This window comes from Betta splendens, chromosome 2 (genome assembly GCF_900634795.4).
Source record: "Betta splendens chromosome 2, fBetSpl5.4, whole genome shotgun sequence".
NCBI lineage: Eukaryota > Metazoa > Chordata > Actinopteri > Anabantiformes > Osphronemidae > Betta > Betta splendens.
This window is the reverse complement of record NC_040882.2, coordinates 6004406-6024216: the sequence shown is the minus strand read 5'-3', so window position 1 is coordinate 6024216 and position 19811 is coordinate 6004406. Positions and strand designations below refer to the sequence as shown.

The 19811-nt window shown below is 47.2% G+C and overlaps 2 protein-coding genes across 7 annotated transcripts; one reads left to right on the top strand and one right to left on the bottom strand.

The window, feature by feature from the left end:
* Positions 1-670: 670 nt before the first annotated feature.
* On the bottom strand, positions 671-15350 carry rp1l1a (rp1 like 1a). Of its 6 annotated transcripts, none has more exons than XM_055507075.1 (8): positions 15237-15350; positions 9821-10073; positions 9339-9731; positions 9020-9263; positions 4959-8935; positions 3976-4890; positions 2663-3574; positions 671-2233 (listed from the first exon to the last, which is right to left on the bottom strand). In XM_055507075.1, exons 2-8 carry the CDS (start codon positions 10052-10054, stop codon positions 1919-1921), a joined length of 6990 nt encoding a protein of 2329 aa, XP_055363050.1. In that variant the 5' UTR covers positions 10055-10073; positions 15237-15350; the 3' UTR covers positions 671-1918. The 6 variants fall into 6 exon arrangements, with proteins under 6 accessions (XP_055363050.1, XP_055363049.1, XP_040925741.1 ...); XM_055507074.1 differs by lacking the exon at positions 15237-15350 and adding an exon at positions 13176-13392; XM_041069807.2 differs by lacking the exon at positions 15237-15350 and adding an exon at positions 13180-13392.
* On the top strand, positions 14209-19658 carry LOC114851084 (NADH-ubiquinone oxidoreductase 75 kDa subunit, mitochondrial-like). Its single transcript, XM_029142632.3, has 19 exons — positions 14209-14362; positions 15286-15362; positions 15613-15704; positions 15797-15904; positions 15988-16064; positions 16150-16231; positions 16530-16660; positions 16768-16953; positions 17059-17193; positions 17282-17396; positions 17509-17654; positions 17774-17902; positions 18024-18153; positions 18242-18402; positions 18502-18656; positions 18742-18917; positions 19023-19157; positions 19241-19313; positions 19401-19658. Exons 2-19 carry the CDS (start codon positions 15290-15292, stop codon positions 19490-19492), a joined length of 2196 nt encoding a protein of 731 aa, XP_028998465.1. The 5' UTR covers positions 14209-14362; positions 15286-15289; the 3' UTR covers positions 19493-19658.
* Positions 19659-19811: the final 153 nt, after the last annotated feature.

Below are 19811 nucleotides of genomic sequence, written 5' to 3'. Positions count from 1 at the left end.
TTAAACACATCCAAAGGAAGAGTAATAGTCAGTGTAACATGCCTCAGATTGGTTCACACAAATATACCTGTGTAGGTACTGTAACCTTACAAAGGCGCAATACAGCAAGGATGAAGGCAAGTAAAACTGAATTTAACCTGTGGTCCTGACAAAACAAAAATAAACAACATGCCTTCTCTCAAGGACAACTTTTCAGCAAAAGTATTTTAATCTAGACATTTTAATTGAAAAGTGCATAGTACCACAAAGGTTTTTTCATGTACCTTTGGCTGTGTCTAACTGAGCATATGGTGCATTTTTCAAATGACTCTTGCTCAAATAAACAATTCGAGTTAGAATTTCACAAAATGGGGAGCTAGAAGTTCATTTTGACAGAATTGAAAGAACTGTCCTCTAGAAACGCCAAAGCAGGAGGAGAAAATAAAATGTATCAGCTTTTAGCCTAAATCAAATTAAGTTAAACTGATGTTACAAAATGCACAGTTTGACACAAACTGGTGAAATAATATTTTAAAAAATGGCCAATTTGTGCATTTATTTTTATTTGAATAATTTTTATTACAGAATTTTTTCATTTAGATCCAAATACATGTTGATTCATGGATAACTAACCTGAGCAACAGCAGGACACACACACACACACACACACACACACACACACACACACACACACACACACACACACACACACACACACACACACACACACACACACACACACACACACACACACACACACACACACACACACACACACACACACACAGAACTAAGGACTGAACCTGCAGCTCACTCACCTTGAATTGGTTTAAATAGAAGACAATTATCCCTTAAAAAGTATATTTTTCAGCATTTCATTTTAAAGAGCACCTCTGATTAAGCCTCTTTAAATCACGCTCTACTGGAGCCGCTGCTGACAGACAGACAAGACGTTAGGAAACAATAGACAGCCACTTAACCACCACCTCCCACTGTCATATAACCATGGATACAGTAAGGCATCAGTAACACACTTCATGCTGTTGTTCCAAAAGGCTGGTTATGCAAACCCCACCTGAACCTACAGCCCAACACACACCCTAGAAAAGCTCCAGCAACAGGTTCACGTCACCCTGATGTTCACACGTTGCCTTCTGGTGTTTTCTGTACATTGGCCTGATTAAACTTATATAAATGAAACACAAGTATAATCAGGTACAGTTGAGTTTACAGGAAAGGGAAACGTGAAAGATTACAAAATAATATATAAGGCGCTACTAAATAATAGTTTCCTACTTGAAATCTGCTGTTTGTTTCAAAATAGAAGTAATCGTTAAGTGTAGATGAGGAAATAGTTTCTTACTTACTTTCTACAGCTGTCTAGTTAGACTTCTCTGGCTGTCGGCTAAATGAGGACTATTTAAACAGACTAATTAAAGCAGCTACTTAGGTAATAGATCAGATCTGAACTTAGAAATAGGTTATCTAAACTCCTGAGCATTTTAAATTTGGTCTACACAGAAACACAAAAAATAGGAAGTGATATACACATTACGTATTGAGAAACCAGGTCTAGCATCTCAAACATATCAGAGGTATGTTAATGGCTATTGGATTTAGTTAAGCATCACAGCTGGGTTTTACTGACCACGAACACCCACAGCTGTCAAATCACTGTCAAACCAAACTACATTGTAACTTACTCACACACAGACAGTACAGGAATACATGAATACATGTTTCCCTTCATCACGCCCACAACTTTTGAAATATATAATGCAAATAAACATAACAAGTACAATCCATATAGTTACTGTAAATAGGTAAATCTGTGCTTTGAGCTGTGGAGAAGTAAAGTGCTTCAAGTGTTCCAGTCTTTGTTGGTTTGTGCTTTCAGACCTACACACCTACGTGTGCATGCAGTCAGTGGGGCTCTGAGTTAAACGCTGTCCAGTGCCTTCGGGTTGTGCCGTTTGCTCCGGCCCGACGGTCCACTCATACCGTTAGCAGACACACGGGCCTTGGGCACTTCTATAGTGGTCTGAGGTGAGTCGGTGTCGACGTCCTCCAAGGAGCCGGGCTGCGACTCCACAGAGGTCCTGGTGAACTGATGGAGGAGGGCGCCCTCCTCCCCGCTGCCGTTCACCTCCTCCTCTGCTGCAGCAGCATCTTCCACAGCTTCCTCCTCACCTTTCTGTCCCGCTCCCTCCTCCTCCTCCTCCTCCTCCTCCTCCTCTCCCGCCGGGGATCCCACCTGGACACAAGGGAAAAGACACCAAACGCCATCTTCTGAGTAACTGGGCAGCGCTGGAGCAGCAACGTGTCACTAATTGCAGCTACAACTTGGAGCAAAGGAAAAGCTAATGTGTTGTTTTTAATAGTGTAAATGCATGACGGCTGCAGAGAACCTTAACTAGCTTAAAAGCTGCGTGTGTGCACGTAAACAGACGGGAGCAGGGTGATTCCCTCAAACAGTTAGTGAGTAACAATAACAGCAGACGTCCTGCCAAACAAACCCGCTTTGTACAGTCTGTCTAATTGGATAGCAGCATAATCTTTTTCCCACAGGGCTGGAATTAGTGGTGAGGCTGCGCTGGGTCAGGTTCTGTCCTCAGGCCCAGTAGAACTCATACAGCGAGATCTGCTGCTGATACTGAGGAAGGAGAGCTGCTGGTGCTCCTACCTGTGTTGTGGAGTCTTGCTCCTCCTCTGGCGTCTCCCCCTCCTGCTCCTCTGTCTCTCCTCCCTTCTCGTCTTCCCCTCCGGCACCCTCAGCCTCGGCCGAGGTGCCCTCCGCATCCTCGGTTTCTCCAGTCGCCTCTTCCTCTCCACTTTCTCTGCCTGTTATCTGCGCCTCCTCTCCCTCCTCCTCCCCCTCCTCCCCACCTTCACCGGTCGTTGCCTCCTTCACTGTCTCCTTGTCGCTCTCCTCTCCCCCATTTCCTGCCTCTTCTTCCTCCTCGGCCCCCTCCTCTTCATCGTCTCCTGTGCCGGCTTTCTCGGCTTCTTCTTCTGTGTCTCCATCACCTTCTCCTGCTTTATCGCTCTCCTCATCCTCTCTGTCATTGTGACAGCAGCATTCTGTCTCCTCTTCCTCCTCCTGCTCTCTATTTTCTGACACCTTGTCTTCTTCAACTTCCTCCCCTGCATCACCCTCTTCCTGCTCCTCATTGCCTACACTGTTTCCCTCTTGTTCACCTCCCACCTCCTCCTCTTCTTCTCCTGCTTCATCACCGTCTTCTTCTCCTGCTTCATCACTATCTTTGATATCCACTTTGCTTTCATCTTCCTCCTCTTCCTCCTGCACCACCTCTAAGTTGTTTTCCTTTTCATCGCTGTCCTCCTCAACAGGTTGGGCCACGTCTGCAGGCAATGGGCTTTTCTTCAGCTGAAGTATTTTGAGGAGGTCAAACTCCATCATCAGCGGCGCTTCAGCAGCAGTCGGGTTAGTTTTGAGGGGCCGGGCAGCCATTTTCTTGCGGACACAAGCATCACAGGGACAGTAGTCATCATCGCTTCGCTGGTCGCTGAAATCCGCCGTCATGTCTTCGTCACTGAGGGAGTCGCCAGTTTTCACCGATTGGTTCTTCATCACCTGAGACACAAATCAAACATCAGCCTGCTACTCCAGCTCCTAAACCTTTTAACAAGCGGCTTCGGACATAATCACGCCATTCAATATCAGTGGATATCAGCCCATACGTATGGGCCAGTGAGTAGGTGGAGCAGGTTGTCGTCATCTATTTGTACGGTAGATCACAGCTAGGAGGTTTAAACCAACTGAATCAGTAGGGGCTTTGTCACACGGGAGGATCTACTGCTTTTGAATTTTGATCATATTAGCTAGCATAATTTAGCAACTAGCTAGCTGTATTCTGTTAGCTATGTAGAATAGGTACCTACTAGCCTATACGTATGGGCTGATAACTACTGATAATGGCCACTGATTGGCGTAATAACGTCTGAAGCGGGTGTTTTCAACCGCTGCGGACGTACCTTCAGCATCCGACGCCTCTTCTCTGTCATGGTGGACTCCCTGGAGAGGTTCCTGCCTTGCGGCGGCCGGGGCGACCTCGCTAATTTGCCTGCGCGACTCTGAATCTTCCTCACCTCGCGTTCAATGCTGCTCTGGATGCGCCGGCTCACCTCGTCCCTCAGCTCCTTCATCATGGTGTCGAGGATGAGGCTGTCGTCCAGATCCCAGCGGACTTTGAACTCGGCCATGGCGTCGATGTAGTGGTTTATGAACTGCTTCTCCAGCTTCTTCAGGAGATGCAGGACCCACACCGGATCAGGGTCTTGAGATAGCCGTTTGGTCAAGGGTGCTCGCAGGACAGTGGGAGGCGTGTCCGAGCTGGTGTCCTCCAGCATCTCCTGCTCGTGGGATTTGGACTCATTGGCGGAGCTTTGGTCTGACGACGATGGGTTGCCGGTGGGTTTTGAGCTGTCTACAGTAGCTTGGTCTTCGCTTTGTTCTGCAGTAGCTGGCTCTGTGGACATCTCCTCTGGCTTTACCTCCTCGTCTCCTTCCTCTGCATTTTCTTCTTCCTCCTCTACTTCAGCCTTCTCTGCTTCCTCGTCCTCGTGTATAGACTCTGAGTCTTTGGGGGGTGTTTCCTCCTCTCCCTGGTTTCCATTCTCTTTTCCGGACCCAGCAGAGCCACTGCTCATGTCCACCCCTGAAGAGGACCTCGGCGTAGTCACCTGCTCTCCTCCGCCCTCCTTAGCCTCGTTGGCCTTCGTGAGCCACAGGGACTGAAGGATGGCTCTAATGTCCTCGTATTGCTGGTCGCTGTGCTTCTGGTGGTCACACGCCGCATTTACTGCAGGCTCGATGAGCTGGAGCTGGGCCAGGCAGTCCAGCAGGCCTCTGGCTGACGTGCTCAGTCTGCGACCATAAACTGGAGACACCTACACAAAAGAACAGTTTGTAATATACATATCTGTGTCTGGATGTAGATGAAGGGGTAATTCCTTACCTCAGGCATGCTGTGACATCGACCCAGAGAGGAGCTCAGAAGGACCTTCATCACGGCTGCGGAGGAGTGCCAGTTCCTGGGCAGCGACACGCCAGTCAGCAGCAAAGTGTTGGAGCCTGATGTGGCCACCGCCTCAGCCGGGGCGGCGCCTGAACCGAGCTCCTCCTCTGCGGCCTCACGTTCCATCTCTCCTTCCTGCTCTTCCTCCCCTTGAGCCTCGGTCTTCTCCTTTTCCAAACTGAGTCCATCTTCAGGAACCTCCTCCTCCTTCGCGGCCTCCTCTGCTGGTTCTGCCTCACTCTCCCGCTTCGGCTCATCCAGCTCATCGTCCGGCGCCAGCATGCTGCCGTTGGTGGGAATGCTCCTCAGCCACTCGCTGACCACGTCGCTGGGCGAGGCGTTGGGCAGACAGGCCGGTGTCAGCGCCTCTACCCGATCGCTCAGCTTCCTGTTCCTCTGGCAGCGGGCGCTCTTCTCACTCCTGGCCGGGTCGCTGGCTTTGCTGGCTTTGGACTGGCAGCTGCGTGGACGCGCGGCAGCCACGGTTTCTCTCAGCAGGTCGGCAGCAGACAGGGAGTGGGACAGAGGGCTGTCACTGCACGTCTCCACTTTGCTCTGGGATTTGACAGATGTTTCTTTCCTTTCAGAGTTGGGTGTTTTTATACAACTGTTGCTTCCTGGTTTAGATTTGTGACATGTGACCGGACTTTTAACTTTGTTTTGCTTGGATTGAGACGAAGCTCCAGACTTGGGCCTGAGGCAACAGGGACTATTGGCAGCCTGCTCAGTGTCTTTATCTGCTGCATCCTCAGCAGCTGGGGCTTCGTTGTCATGTTTACGACTCGACCCTGCGGTCCGTTTTTTAGAGGTTTTCAGATTGGCAGCTCTTGTGGTCGAGGAAGATGTCACACTTTCTGTTTCAAGCTTATTCCCTACGTTGGCTTTGACGTGACATTTACACGAAGACCTGGTGCTTTTTGCTGAATTTGCACTGGCAATTCTTTTTGGATCCTGCTTCTCAGCCTCTTCACCTTCATCCTTACTCTGTCCGGGAGTTTCGATATGGACAGATGGTGGGGGCTGCACGGTAGAACCTGTTTCATCCACATCTTTCATAGCACCAGACTCCTCGGGGCTTTTGGAGACATCAGGACATTCCGCTCTGTCTTTGGCAGAAACACCAGACTTGCCACCATCGGAATCAGCCGTTTCCTGGTCTTCTGGCAGACAAAGAGACACTGACTCGAATGAGTTTCGACTCCTGAGTTGCTCTGTGTCCCCTGAGTCCCTCCTCTGCTTTTTGGATGCGGAGGACATGATGCTAGCTGCTCGCTCTGAAGCCTGCTCTGTTTTCGGCTCCTCCGTCTCCCCATCCTCACCCGCTTTGTCCTTCTTTGCCAAGGATGCGCCACAGCGACATTTGGACCTGCCAGATTTGGCAGAAGTTGTAGATTTTACTGACAAGCCACTGGGAGCTCTGGAACGGGCTCCTCTGGGCGACAGCATTTGGCCAGAAGAGTCTACAGGACCTTCAGCTCTTGATGCATCGTCCTCCACATCTTTTCCATCTGCATCTGCAGTAACACCAGGCGTTCTGCTGTGATTAGACTGATGTGATGATACTTTGGATCTTACGGAAGCAGTGCTTGGTGCTCTCTCTGTCGTCTCATTTTCCTTCTCGTCACATCCTTCTGGTGTTTTTATGGTGACCACATTAGGACTGGGACTGGGCTTTGCAGACACAGCTGATGTCCCAGATAAAACACTGGCAGTCCGGTCTTGTACATTTTCATCGTTTCCTGTGTGGTCTTCATCTTCTGGAGCTTCCTCTGTGTTGTTGTTACATTTATTTGACCCGGTACTGACGGCCCTCTCTTCTTTCACTGATTTGCCAGACGTTGCACTTTCAGGCCTCTGTTGCATTTCCTCCTCCGCCACCTCGTTTTCTTTCTCCTCAGCCGCAGTTTCAGTGCCATTACAGTTAGACGTGTTGGATTTCACAGTTCTGGCTGACATTTGACTTGCTGCCCGTTCCTCTGCATCTACTTCAGCTTCAGAGTGAGAAAGTGGCCTCTCAGAAGCTTTGTTTGACTTACGGGACTTGCTAGACTTTAGGGACAGATTGGACTTGGCTGACGTGGCACTCACTGGTCTCTCCTTCACTTCGGTCTCTTCCTCCGGCCCTGTTTCCTTCGTGCCAGCTACGTTGGCACCTGTACACCCTGCTTTCACACAGAGGCTGCAGGTGGTTTTATGGGAGGTGCCGGATCTTGCTGTGGCAGCTGACTTGGTCCTTGGAGCTATTCTGTTCATGCCACCCTCTTCTGTGACTGTATTTGGGTTTGGGGAGGCGACCTTTGAACTGCTCCGACAGTGGGACTTGACGGAATCTCTGGTCTTTGCAGAAACACCAGATCTGGCTGATAAGGAGCTGACTGCTCTCTCTGCAGCGTCCTCTCCCTCTGCCTCAGCTCTTTTTCTGTCAGCTGCACCGCTGCAGTTGGACTTGGCTGAAGCTTTGGACTGAGCTGACACAGTGCTGTGACTCCTCTCCTCCTCTTTTACAGCTGTGACTCCTGCGGCACCATTGCAGTTAGAGCTGTGTGACCTGTAGGACCTGTGGCTCGCACATGAGGACGCACTAGGAGGCCTCTCTTGGTGGGATGCTCTGCTACCAGAGACTGAGCTGGATCCCTGTTTGCAGCCGCCACAGACAGAGCACACGCTGAATGCACCTGTGCAACCAGATAAGCCACTAACAACCCTCTTCACGTCTTCATCCTCATCGTCTGCCGCCCCCTCATCCTCAGAGTTTGGGCTCTTGGCTCCGCTCATCTTAGACTTGGAGCTGGAAGCTCGTTCCACGTTGTCTGCGCCGCCTGTTGAAAGGGGGGTGGCTGTTGTGCCGTGGCAGGAGCATTCTGCCGCTCTTCCTGCGTCCTCCTCATCCTCAGCCGTCTTATCATTATTGTGAACCTGGGAGGCGGGAGACGCAGACGGCCGGCGGAAATGACAACACCGAGAAGCGCTTGGTGGCAGTTCATCGTCCTCGTCATCCTGATCCTCCTTCAGAGCCTGCAGAACATGGGAGGAGCTGCTGACGGCCGACACGGGACGCTCCCCTTCCTCCTCCTCGATCTCACCCTCCGCTGGCCTCCTGCTGAGCGGCCGCTGGCTGCCATCCATGGCGAGCACCTCGCTGCAGCTGCAGCAGCGGCTCACTGTGCACGTCTCTACGCGGGTGCCTCCGTCCTGCTCCACGTCCACTCTGTGCTCCACCTGCTCCGTCACACACACCTCCTCCTGCACCACCTGGCTCTGCTCTGAACCCGAGCCCGCTCTGCAGCTAGAAAGCTGCGCCCGGCAGTGCACCACCCTCCTGGAATTACAGGAAGAGGAGGAGCTAGAGGAATGCGTGTGTCTCGTGATTGTGTGGGTGTGGCTGGAGGCGTGTGGATGCGGGGGTGGGACGGGAGGCTGTTTGTGGCTGTGTGCAGGATTTTCCCACAAATCATACCGCAGCTCTTGTCTCTGGTAGCAGCAAGGGCAGTGGTTTGTGTCCAGCGCGTGCTGCAGAGGCTGACTGGAATAATCCACATGCTCTGGGTCAAAGGTCACGGAGTCAGGGTCAGAACAGCTCTCTGACTGGCCCTGCTGCAGATAATGGGGCTCAGCCTGGCTCAGGGGGCACGAGTCGTTGGTCAGCGATGGCGACTTTTTAATCTGCGTGGACCACTGGAGAGTTTCGTCATTGTGGAGGCGAAAGCGGACCCTCATCTCCACGGAGAGGCTGCCGTCCTTGTTCACCAGCACCCGCTTCTCAATGTCATCGTTCATGATGGCAGGCCTGGACTGGGAGTAGGCAGCCATGCCGTTGCCGTACGACTTGTCCGAAGACAAAGAAAATCGGGTGGAGCGATTTGATGAATCTGAACGAGGGTGGATGATGCTCTTCTTGGTTTCTAGACCAAAGTTAACTGAAATCAGAGAGAAACGTGCATTTAAACAATATTCCCTTGCTTCTTGTACGTGTTTATTCATATAAACTCACAGAAGCTCACCATTTTTCTTGCTTTCGTGTCCCTCGCTGGACTCGCTGGCTCTGGACTGAGCCCCGTGAGGTGGGGACCTTGCTCCCTGAGCAGCAGGCGACCGGGCCCCGTTTCCTGGAGTCCTGGAGCCCAGACCAGGCAGTTTTTCCTCCGAGCTTTTCCTGATGAAATTAACCAGCAATGGGCTGAAGGCTTCCCGGCCGACGCACACCAACACGCCAGGGCAAGTCATCAGGCTCTGCACGCTGTCGATCTGGAAGCAAACACACAGTCAAGGATGTTCTGAACTCAATGTCTGTTGAAATGCAATTAAAACACAGCGTCCTACCCTCCGGCCCTCTGCGGTGTACAGCTTGCGGACGTGAAACTGCATCACCTCGGACACCTCATCCAGGAAGGCCCTCAGGCTCCGGGTCGACCTCCTGCTCAGCACCACACTCCTCCTCATCCCTGGCTCGCTGTTCTTCACCAGAAGAATCCTTCGCTGTCTGTACGCCGCGTGGCCCGGTGGGGTCGCGGACGCCGTCTCCGGCCTCTGGGGCCTCCGGCCGTGATGGTACCAGTTGGTCGGGCGTCTGCTTGCCAGTTCCATATTGATGGGTTTGGCCTGGCGCCGGTCCGAGCAGAGGTAGCAGGCGCCGTCCTGCAGCTGCTCGAGGTGTTTGATGGAGTGGAGGCCGCGAGGAGTGGTCACGGTGCGCACGCCGAACGGGAGAGGCACCTGTACATGGACACAGATGTGTGTGTGTGAGGGGGGGAAACCTGCAGCTTCAAAAGAAAGCTCCCAACCGACTGCTCAGTCACACTAACCTTTTGGGAAAGGTCGTCCAGCAGGGCATCGAAGCATTTGAAGGTGCGCTTGTGAATGGCCATCCTGATGCCGCCGAACTGGCTGTCGCCGCTTTTGTAGAAGGTGATGCGCTTGGCCGGAGCGGCTGTGGTCACATGGGAGAGGCGTGAGCCGGAGGAGGGGGGCACCGGCGCGGGCGACGCATGCTTAGACGGGGGCCGTGGATCCCACATCCCGGTCTGAACGGAGTGCATCCTGCGCTTTCATGCACACCTGTGGGAAACACATGAATACAAAGTCAGTCGCTGAGAATTTACGACAGGACACACATTTGGAATAATTATGCATGAGTCATTCCCAAATCAATCCAGTAGCCAAATTAAAAATGATTTCCAAGTGAGCGCCCTCATTCTAAATTTTAAACTGTTCTGTGCAGGTAATTAAAGTTAAGTTAGTACCCTTCAGAACAAATACACAGCAGTTTTTACTCCCTTAGCGTAAAATGCATGGTGCAGGTAAATAAACACTATTACAATTTCAAATGTACAAACTCTGACTTATATTAAAACCTAAATAAGTCATTAAATGCATCTAGGTCCTGTTGCCTTCTTTAGACCTGACATCTACTTCTATCTGTCACACTGCTGTTAAAATCAAAGTATTAGTCAGTTACAGCTTGTATTTCAAAATAAAATCATGATACAATAAATAAATGTCAGAGACAGAACTTCCTGTGCTATTTATGGTGGCCAGGCCTAGAACACACAAATCCTATCTGGAAAAGACACACTGTCTTGCCTGAACTAATTTGCATGATAAATGGTACGTAATTCATACAGTTAAACTACTTTTCCAACTATTTTTACAACATTAAAACTAACTGCAAACAAATTTGAATGTTCTTTTTGATACAGATGGAGTTTAAATGTCTGTTATTGCATAATCATCTATTTGCTGGCAGAGCTGTACCGTGTCTTGTGTCAGCATTAAAGTCACCGTGTGCTCTGCAAAGTGGGACAACTTGTTTCCTCCATAGAGTATATATGTAAGAACGTTATCATGACTTTACTAACATAAGAATAAGGTGAATGCCGTCAGCAGGCTTAGCAGCTTTAAGGTCCCATGAGGCTCAGTCCAAATCAGCGCTCTGAGCTCTAATCCCTCTTCAGCTCTGTGTCTCTTAACAGCCCTGCAGCGAAAAATCGCCCAGTTTGTTCTAATGTGACCAGACAGTTCAACCCAAACACGTAACTACATGACGTGAACCTCACCTTATGAATCTGAGAAGAATCACATTTAGTTTCAGCTACACATGACTAGAAATCGTGACACAGCCAGTGTCCTTAGAAATAACTTGTGCTATTCAAGATTAAACTATTTATTTATACACTTTTGATATTACTTTATAGATTTACCTTTATCAATCAACATTAATACACAATATAACACCTTTTGCCAGTTTACTTACTTGACATATTTGATAAACTGTACTACTCACACATTCAGGTGACATGGTCCAAAGAGATGTCAAAAAGCTGGAGCGTAATCTGCGGCTGTCCCTGCGAGGTCCAGCTGTTCTAGTCAGATCAGCAGCGTGCACATTTAACTCGGTGTGTGTGAATGCGTGTGTGGGGATGCTGTCTCTGCAGCTTGAGTCATACACTGACCTGCAGCTACAGCAGAGCCCCCCAGGTCCACGGCTCTCTGGCTAAAATGGCAAGCGGTAAGAGGGAAGACACACAAGGGAGGGGGCGGAGACGCGAGAAGACAGGAGGAGGAGGAGGGTAGGGGCTAAGGATAGAACGAAAAGCCTGCTTAAGATCGCCGTGTTAGGGTGAAGGGGGGTGGTTGCTATGGTGAAGCCAAGACGGCGGCGAGATGGGTGAATTTCCTAAACGTGCTGCACCTGACCCAGAGGAGGCAACGGCAGATTTGCAATTTTGATTAGTCACCCACGATCAGTGAATAGAAAACATGGCTGTAGTAAAGAGTTTGATTCTATTAGTAGTGTGTGTGTGTGTGTGTGTGTGTGTGCGTGCGTGCGTGCGTGCGTGCGTGCGTGCGTGCGTGCGTGCGTGCGTGCGTGCGTGCGTGCGTGCGTGATTATAGCTTTACCGATTTTCAAAATCTATAGAGGTGAACTGTTGGTCAGTTTTGTATGTGACTCCAAACCCAATGAGCTGAGGGCCAGAGTATTACTTAAATGTACATCTGATATGAGTTAAAAGTGGCATCACATGTATCGGATCTGTCAAACAGAGACAGGTCCCACACAACAGGAACACCGCACTGATTTTTATCTACTGGTGACGAGCAAAACAATGCTCCTGTCAGATGCAGCTCCGAGGATGCATCCTTGAAAATCTTTTCTATCAAAAGCAAACAAGATGAGGGCCGTGTGACTCAGACAGTAGCCTGAGTCAGTGACTCAGTGACAAAGCATGTATATCACTACAGAGGTATAAGAGGTCAAATGTACCTTACACAGTACAGTGGGCGATGAAATACTTACAAAATACAAATTATCCTTAGACTTTTGTAGCCTCATCTCTAGTACTGTATTCTGCTGCATCTCCATGTGGCCGATGCAGGGAAACACACTCCACCATATGTGCAGTGAATGCTTCCTGTCCTCTAATTTCACAGGAGAGTAATGGACTCATTACAGACATACATATAAATTGACACTAATCAGCCACAGCATTAAAAATCCTCATGGAGTCTTGTCTGTTTTTACCAGTGGTTACTAGATGCTAACCTTGTCCAGAAGGTTCCTGTTGTTGTTTATAAGAGCTGCAAAGCACCAATAGTAAACTCAAACATGGTAAAATGCCTCACTGAGACGAGCCGTGTGATTATGCAAATGACTTCATAAATCATCACTCTGATTTATCTGCTTCACAGAGCAGGTGGCCACTGAGGATTCTGGGTGACAGGAAGTCAGCGTTGAGAAACTCTGCTGACGGGAAGAGGCAGGTGGAGAACCGCTGATCCAAGGAGGGGTTTCTTACAGATAATGCCGTGAAATGGTTTGTTTTATTGCTGTTTACTGAAAATGGACGCAGCAAGGACAGATTATAATATAATGAGGCCTACATCACTCCTCTCTGTCCCGGATGCTCCCTGTCTCTCATCCAGATAAGCAGGAGTGGGTGTAACTTACCTCCGTCTCCCAACTAAATCTCTCTCACACGCACACAAACAGACATCAAGAGCAATTGTGCAAATATGTAAATCAATAAACTTTTTTAGTAGTGTTTATTTTAGGGGGCCCTCCTCCTTTCCTCCATATTAGCAGTTGAGACAGTTGACACCCACTGCAGATCTGATTTAGAATAGCATAATGTGAATAAACAGGAGAAAAAATTTAATTACCTACCGGCGTAGACACACCGATGACAATAATGGATGATCAACAGCGATAAATAAATATCCAGTAAAGATACCACATGAGACGCCGATGTACTGGGACCATTAGCGAGCAGGGACTGGGCTGTGGAGAGCTCCGTCTGCCACTTTCCTCCGGAGATTAAAGGTATAGAGCGCCTGTTCAGGCATGTGTCAAGTCAGCGAGAAAATACACGTGACCCCGGAAGTTAAGTAACTTTTCAAAATAAAGTGCCGAGACTTTACATTTCCGTTTATGAACGTCAAGCTTATACTTGAGACCAGAGAATATATATATAAATCACTTTTTTGTATATTTGTGTTCTTTTTATAGGCGTCCTTTTTCATAATCTTACCCTCTTACAGTTTTTACGTGTCTAAAGAGAGTGACTTTATTTAAGACATTGAAACGTTTCCACAGTTTTTACAGTAGTAATTTTTACAGTATCACACGACCTCACCCTTAGGTGGACACGCAGAGTGGGATTCATATTAAAGAGGATTAGACCTGCCTGAGCCATCTGTGGCCCCAGACTGATAAGCCTGGTTATATGATTAATTATCAGCTCCTGTGTGTAACTCATGAAGAACACAACAGGTTGTTTGAGGAGAAACTTACTGAGCTACGTCCCTACAGCAGCACATAACATCCTATAACCTGTCAATCAGTTATACAGTCACCATCAAACACCAGAATTAAACCAGTATTAAACAAACCTTTAAAACTAATTAAAAATATTTTTTAAAATGACGAAATTGTTTATTAATAAATATTAATAAATAAATAATAAATTAACTTGCTACACAAGGAAGTTGCATAATGAAGAAGCATATACCAATGTGATGGAATACTGAGATTTTTATAGAATATTAACTCATCACTTAAAATTATTAATAATAAAGAAATCCAGAGGGTGACTGATAAATAAGAAAGAATAGGTTAATCTGAAATCACTCTTAAAGTTTTATCTTTACTAGTTCAAAATTCTAAGGGCGACGAGACATACTGTATAGGCGACTCATACCTGGACTGTAATGAACTAAGGATCGAGACGCAAGATGGCAGTGATGCCCTCTGCCGTTAGACACCATAGAAGAAGACGGAAGCGTAAAACAGCTGAAGAAGAATAACCCAGATCACTGCTGTTCTGGTCAAGAAGGCCAAATAGCGAAAGGTAGGACATTTGAATACATTATGCACTTCTAAGCATTTATAGATACGTATTATTTGAATTCCAGACCCATGAACAATGGCGCGTTTACCTTATTGTTCATAACAACATCCCCGATAGCGTTGCACTGCCTGTGTCCTTGAATGGTGCTGTTGGCTAGCGTTGTTAGCCGACAAGCAATGGTTTCTGGTTTTAAGCTCTGTTCCAGTGCTGTTCGCATCTTCATTGTTTTTATAGCAGCATGGTTTTAGAAGTTTGCTCATGTTCTTTGAGCAGTGTTTTCTTGTAACGTTACACGGCTGAGTGACACTTGTTTGCGTTCGTAACTAATACGCTAGCTGCCGCTTAACGCAGATACCATGATCATAGTTATTGCCCATTTTGTCACTTAAAACATCTATGGATATATTAAAACACATATCAACCCTGAAACTCCCAACATGTTCATTATATGCGTGGCTTTGCAGTTCGTTGAAGTACTGTCTAGAGGTGGCGCTCGAGTTGTGTATTTGTTTACATACAATTGACCTGTGTACGTCTAAAAACTTTAATTTAAGAAGTTCGCACAAAAGCGTTAACTTTGAAACATTCACTAACTTTAATTTTGTAGTTGTGTCATATTATTTATATATATATATATATATATATATATATATATTTTACATTTATGATACATCAAATACTTGAACATGACAAATTGTGACAACTCAGGTTTCTTTCCTACAAAAACAAAACAGTTCAATCCAAATGAAACCCATGTAATGATGTGGATCAGTGAGACAGATGCTGCATTTGTTATATGATTTATGGAGAATAGTAAACTATTGATTTCATACTCAGTTACTTGCTGCTTAAGTCATATCTCACCCAAATTTACCTCAATTAGAGCTTCAGGTTTGCTCATTTGCTTTTTGTCCTCCTCACAGCGTCATGTTACGACTGCCAACCGTCGGCCGAGCTCTAGCTGGAGCCGCCAAAGGCAGCCTGGCTCATTCAAATGCTGGTAAGATGAGCGTGTGTCTAAGATGTGGCATAGTAGCAGACAACATGGTCGGTCACTCTCGGTCACGGTAGTCAAGTGCCCTTGGTTAATTTAAAGGTATTTAATATTAAAATTCCAGTATATGTTATTGCGTGTAGGGTAAGGTCCTAACAATGATAAAGTCTTTGTATTTTATTACTCTGGGAACGCACCTAATTTTGTTGCTTGTTTTAAGTAACTGTAAAATTGGCCTGTGTGTGTTTGATGTCAGCACAATCTTCAGTGCGTGCCGCCAGCAACATGGTGGAAGTGTTTGTGGATGGGAAACCAGTAGAGGTGGAGCCGGGTACAACTGTGCTGCAGGTAAAAAACAGTTATACATTACTACCAGAGTAGTTATTATTATTTAAAGAAATTAAGTGAAGTGTTCTTTTTTTGTGTGTTTTCTTTTTCAGGCCTGTGAAAAAGCAGGAATCCAGATCCCCAGGTTCTGTTACCATGAGCGCCTCTCTGTGGCAGGAAATTGCCGCATGTGTCTGGTGGAGATTGAGAAAGCTCCAAAGGTAAGAGCTGAGCCGTCAGCAGACAGTAAGAGCATCTTATAAACCAACAAAATGCCAAAATTTGTTTGTGTATTTGCTCTCAGCCTGTAGCAGCCTGTGCCATGCCTGTTATGAAGGGCTGGAACATCCTCACCAACTCGGAGAAGACACGCAAAGCCAGGTAGGAAATTTCTTAGTTTCATGCCAGTAGAATTTAAACTTTCCCAAAATTATTAATAACCATCTACATGTGTCAATATTGATAGAGAGGGCGTAATGGAGTTCCTGTTGGCCAACCATCCACTGGACTGCCCCATTTGTGACCAGGGAGGAGAATGTGACCTGCAGGTAATCACTTCTCCAGTTTGCTCCCTGTTGTGTCTCACCATGCAGAGAGATAGCTGCTGCAACATAAATTTTGATCCCTGATGCATTACAAAAGTGCAGACAGATTTCGCTATAGATGTGTAGGTGATGCCTCATGGAGTGTGTGGCACATTCTCCGAGCTGTTGACTGAATGTAGACTGAAATACATTCAACACAATACGATATTTCTCTCTTTCTGCTTTATACACAGCAACACTTCAGAATTGTTTGACCAATCTTATTTTTATTGTTAACCTTTCTCACCGCTCCTGTTCTCAGGATCAGTCCATGCAGTTTGGTTCAGACCGCAGTCGTTTCACAGAAGGAAAGAGAGCAGTGGAGGACAAGAACCTGGGGCCACTTATCAAAACCATCATGACCCGCTGCATTCAGTGCACACGCTGTGTCCGGTAAGTGTGTCACACATTCTTATGTTGATCTGAAAATCTGCAAATGCAGTGACATATTTGAGGTTATCCTAACTGCATATTTATGCCTTTCTGTGTGTTTTATGTAGTTTTGCAAGTGAGATTGCAGGAGTTGAAGATTTGGGAACAACAGGAAGAGGAAATAACCTGCAGATTGGGACGTACGTGGAGAAGATGTTCATGTCTGAGATGTCAGGCAACGTTATTGATGTTTGTCCTGTTGGAGCCCTGACTTCCAAACCGTACGCTTTCACTGCTCGACCATGGGAGACCAGGTAGGAAGGGCTAATCATGCAAAGAGCAATCCTAACCGGAGCTCAGGGGGTGTGTACATTGTTATGTTTGGCTCTGTTATCATACTAAATAAACTGTCTTTGCAGAAAAACAGAATCTATCGATGTGCTGGATGCTGTGGGCAGTAACATTATAGTGAGCACAAGAGGAGGTGAGGTGATGAGGGTGCTTCCCAGGTTAAATGAAGATGTCAATGAGGAATGGATCTCTGACAAAACCAGGTAGGACACAGTCAAACCCAAAGCAGAAAAAGGACTTCCTAATTATGTTGATAATCGGAGAAAAGGAGTCTAAATTGTGTGTCCCCAGGTTTGCATATGATGGTCTGAAGAGGCAGAGGCTGACCCAGCCAATGGTGAAAGATGATTCAGGTCAGCTGATACCAACCACCTGGGAGGATGCTCTCACTCGTGTTGCTGGGGCAGTAAGTGTTATAAGACATGTTTGTGCCTTCTCATTCATGCAGTTAAGGAATCACTTGGGGCTGTCTGCTTGTTATTATATTGGATCATGTGTGCATAATTATCGCTGTGTAGCTGCAGGGCGTGCAGAGTGGTGAGGTAGCAGCCATAGCAGGAGGGATGATCGACGCAGAGGCTCTTGTCTCCCTCAAAGACCTCCTCAACAGACTCAATTCAGAAAACCTCTGCACTGAGGAGGTGTTTCCTATGGCAGGAGCAGGGTAAGTATGTGTGCTATAAAGATTCCGAGCTTAAGTCAAACAAACAAATGGCGACTGTGCCAATGTGCTCAGGTTTGGACCATGTCATCAACATGTTGTTTGTCTTATTCCCTCTTCAGCACTGACCTTCGCTCCAACTACCTACTGAACTCCCGCATCACTGGCATCGAGGAGTGTGACCTGCTTCTGCTCATCGGAACTAACCCACGCTACGAAGCCCCGCTGTTTAATGCCCGAATCCGCAAGAGGTAGACTCTTGCATAAATTAACAACATCCTTGGGTTCTATTACACTATTTTATTGCTTTGCACTTAGATTTCGGTTCTTTGTTGCCTTATTGTTTACACATGAACTTCCTCCTCCCGTCAGCTGGCTCCATAATGAGCTGCGTGTCGCCTTGGTGGGTCACAATGTTGACCTGAGTTACACGTACGACCATCTGGGAGAAGACACATCAGTACTAAAGGAGCTGGCTAATGGCACACACCCCTTCTGTCAGGTAGTGGGTCCACATCATTAAAGCAACGCTCAATAGTAAAATGAAGTGATGTTTTTTTTTTGACAGTTTATATTTGCTGTGTTTTTAGGTCCTTTCAGCTGCAAAGCGTCCAGTAGTGGTTGTAGGCAGTGGTGCTCTGCAGAGAGAGGACGGAGGGGCCATTTTAAGCACAGTGTCCACCATCGCTCAGAACGCCCGAAGCAGCAGCGGAGTGGAGGAGGGATGGAAAGTCCTCAACGTACTGCACAGGTACGTCTGTTTGATTCACTGACTGCCGTTTTCTGTGGATTAAACTTTTTTGTAATGAGTGCTGCCTCATCAAACGTTTTTACTTGTGTGTCTGTTAAGAGTGGCCAGTCAGGTGGCTGCGCTGGATTTGGGTTATAAGGCTGGTGTAGAGGCCATCAGAAAGAACCCTCCCAAGGTCCTGTTCCTGCTGGGAGCTGACGCCGGCTGCATCACCAGAGCTGATCTGCCCAAAGACAGTCTCGTCATCTACCAAGGTACACACACGCTGCGAAGTGGGCACACAATCTGAGAGTGAAAGTCAAAATGGTCAAATGTGGTCACACTTGATTTCAACCGCAGGTCACCATGGCGATGTCGGAGCACCCATGGCAGACATCATCCTACCTGGTGCTGCGTACACGGAGAAAAACGGTACTTATGTCAACACAGAAGGCAGAAGCCAACAAACACGAGTGGCTGTCACTGCTCCAGGAATGGCCAGAGAGGACTGGCAGATCATCAGAGCTATATCTGAAGTGAGCAGCAAGTTATTCGTATATTAACACACAATTCTCGTAATATTAGTTAATATTTAATTTGACCAAAAAGCAGTCATTAAAATAAAGAGCTGGTGTTTGCAGCTGGCAGGTGTGACGCTGCCCTACGACTCTCTAGAAGAGGTTCGCTCCAGACTAGCCGAGGTGTCTCCTAATCTGGTCCGTTATGATGACATAGAGGAGGCAAACTACTTTAAACAAGCCAATGAACTTTCGAAGGTACCAGTGGAGTGGATCCTCTGTTTATTTTTGCAGATACACATTTATATCTGTTTGATTAAATTGCATTGGAAATCTTTCAGGCTGTGAAACAGGACCTCCTGGCAGATCCACTGGTGCCCCCTCAGCTTTCAATAAAGGACTTCTATATGACAGGTACGTGTACTTTTGAATAGTGGATGAACAGGCAACATAGAAAAATATAAAATAATCTCCATGTAATCAATTCCCTTCTGCCTTCAGACTCCATCAGCCGAGCTTCACAGACGATGGCGAAATGTGTCAAAGCTGCGACAGAAGGAGCTGCTGCTGTTGAGGAGCCGTCAATTTGCTGAACACCAGTAAACTCTGTTTCCACAGAACCAACACACTTCACCGCTCTTTAATTTAACTTGTCCTTTGCGCTTGTTGGTAGCAGTGAAACCGTTTTCATTCCCGAGAATGAGCATTGTTGCATAAAGTTAAACATATGAAATATAAATAAAGTCTTTACTGTGTTTACATCGGGTTTGGGTGTTTTTTTTTTTTCTTTTAATGTGTCACTGATGGATGTGAGGATTACGAGTGTCTCTGACTGAATATAGTTTAAGTTAAGCATGTTGGGGTTGCTGGATCACAGAAGTGACCTACAGATGTCGGTGATAGACCAGGCAA

Excerpts from the sequence above, each read along its gene's own strand:
- rp1l1a (XM_055507075.1), bottom strand. The coding sequence starts at position 10,054 with ATGCACTCCGTTCAGACCGGGATGTGGGATCCACGGCCCCCGTCTAAG. Across the intron at positions 4,891-4,958 it reads GATGTCACAGCATGCCTGAG|GTGTCTCCAGTTTATGGTCG; the intron begins GTAAGGAATTAC and ends TCTTTTGTGTAG. Across the intron at positions 2,234-2,662 it reads AGCAAGACTCCACAACACAG|GTGGGATCCCCGGCGGGAGA; the intron begins GTAGGAGCACCA and ends CCTTGTGTCCAG.
- LOC114851084 (XM_029142632.3), top strand. The coding sequence starts at position 15,290 with ATGTTACGACTGCCAACCGTCGGCCGAGCTCTAGCTGGAGCCGCCAAA. Across the intron at positions 17,194-17,281 it reads TGGATCTCTGACAAAACCAG|GTTTGCATATGATGGTCTGA; the intron begins GTAGGACACAGT and ends GTGTGTCCCCAG. Across the intron at positions 19,314-19,400 it reads AAAGGACTTCTATATGACAG|ACTCCATCAGCCGAGCTTCA; the intron begins GTACGTGTACTT and ends TTCTGCCTTCAG.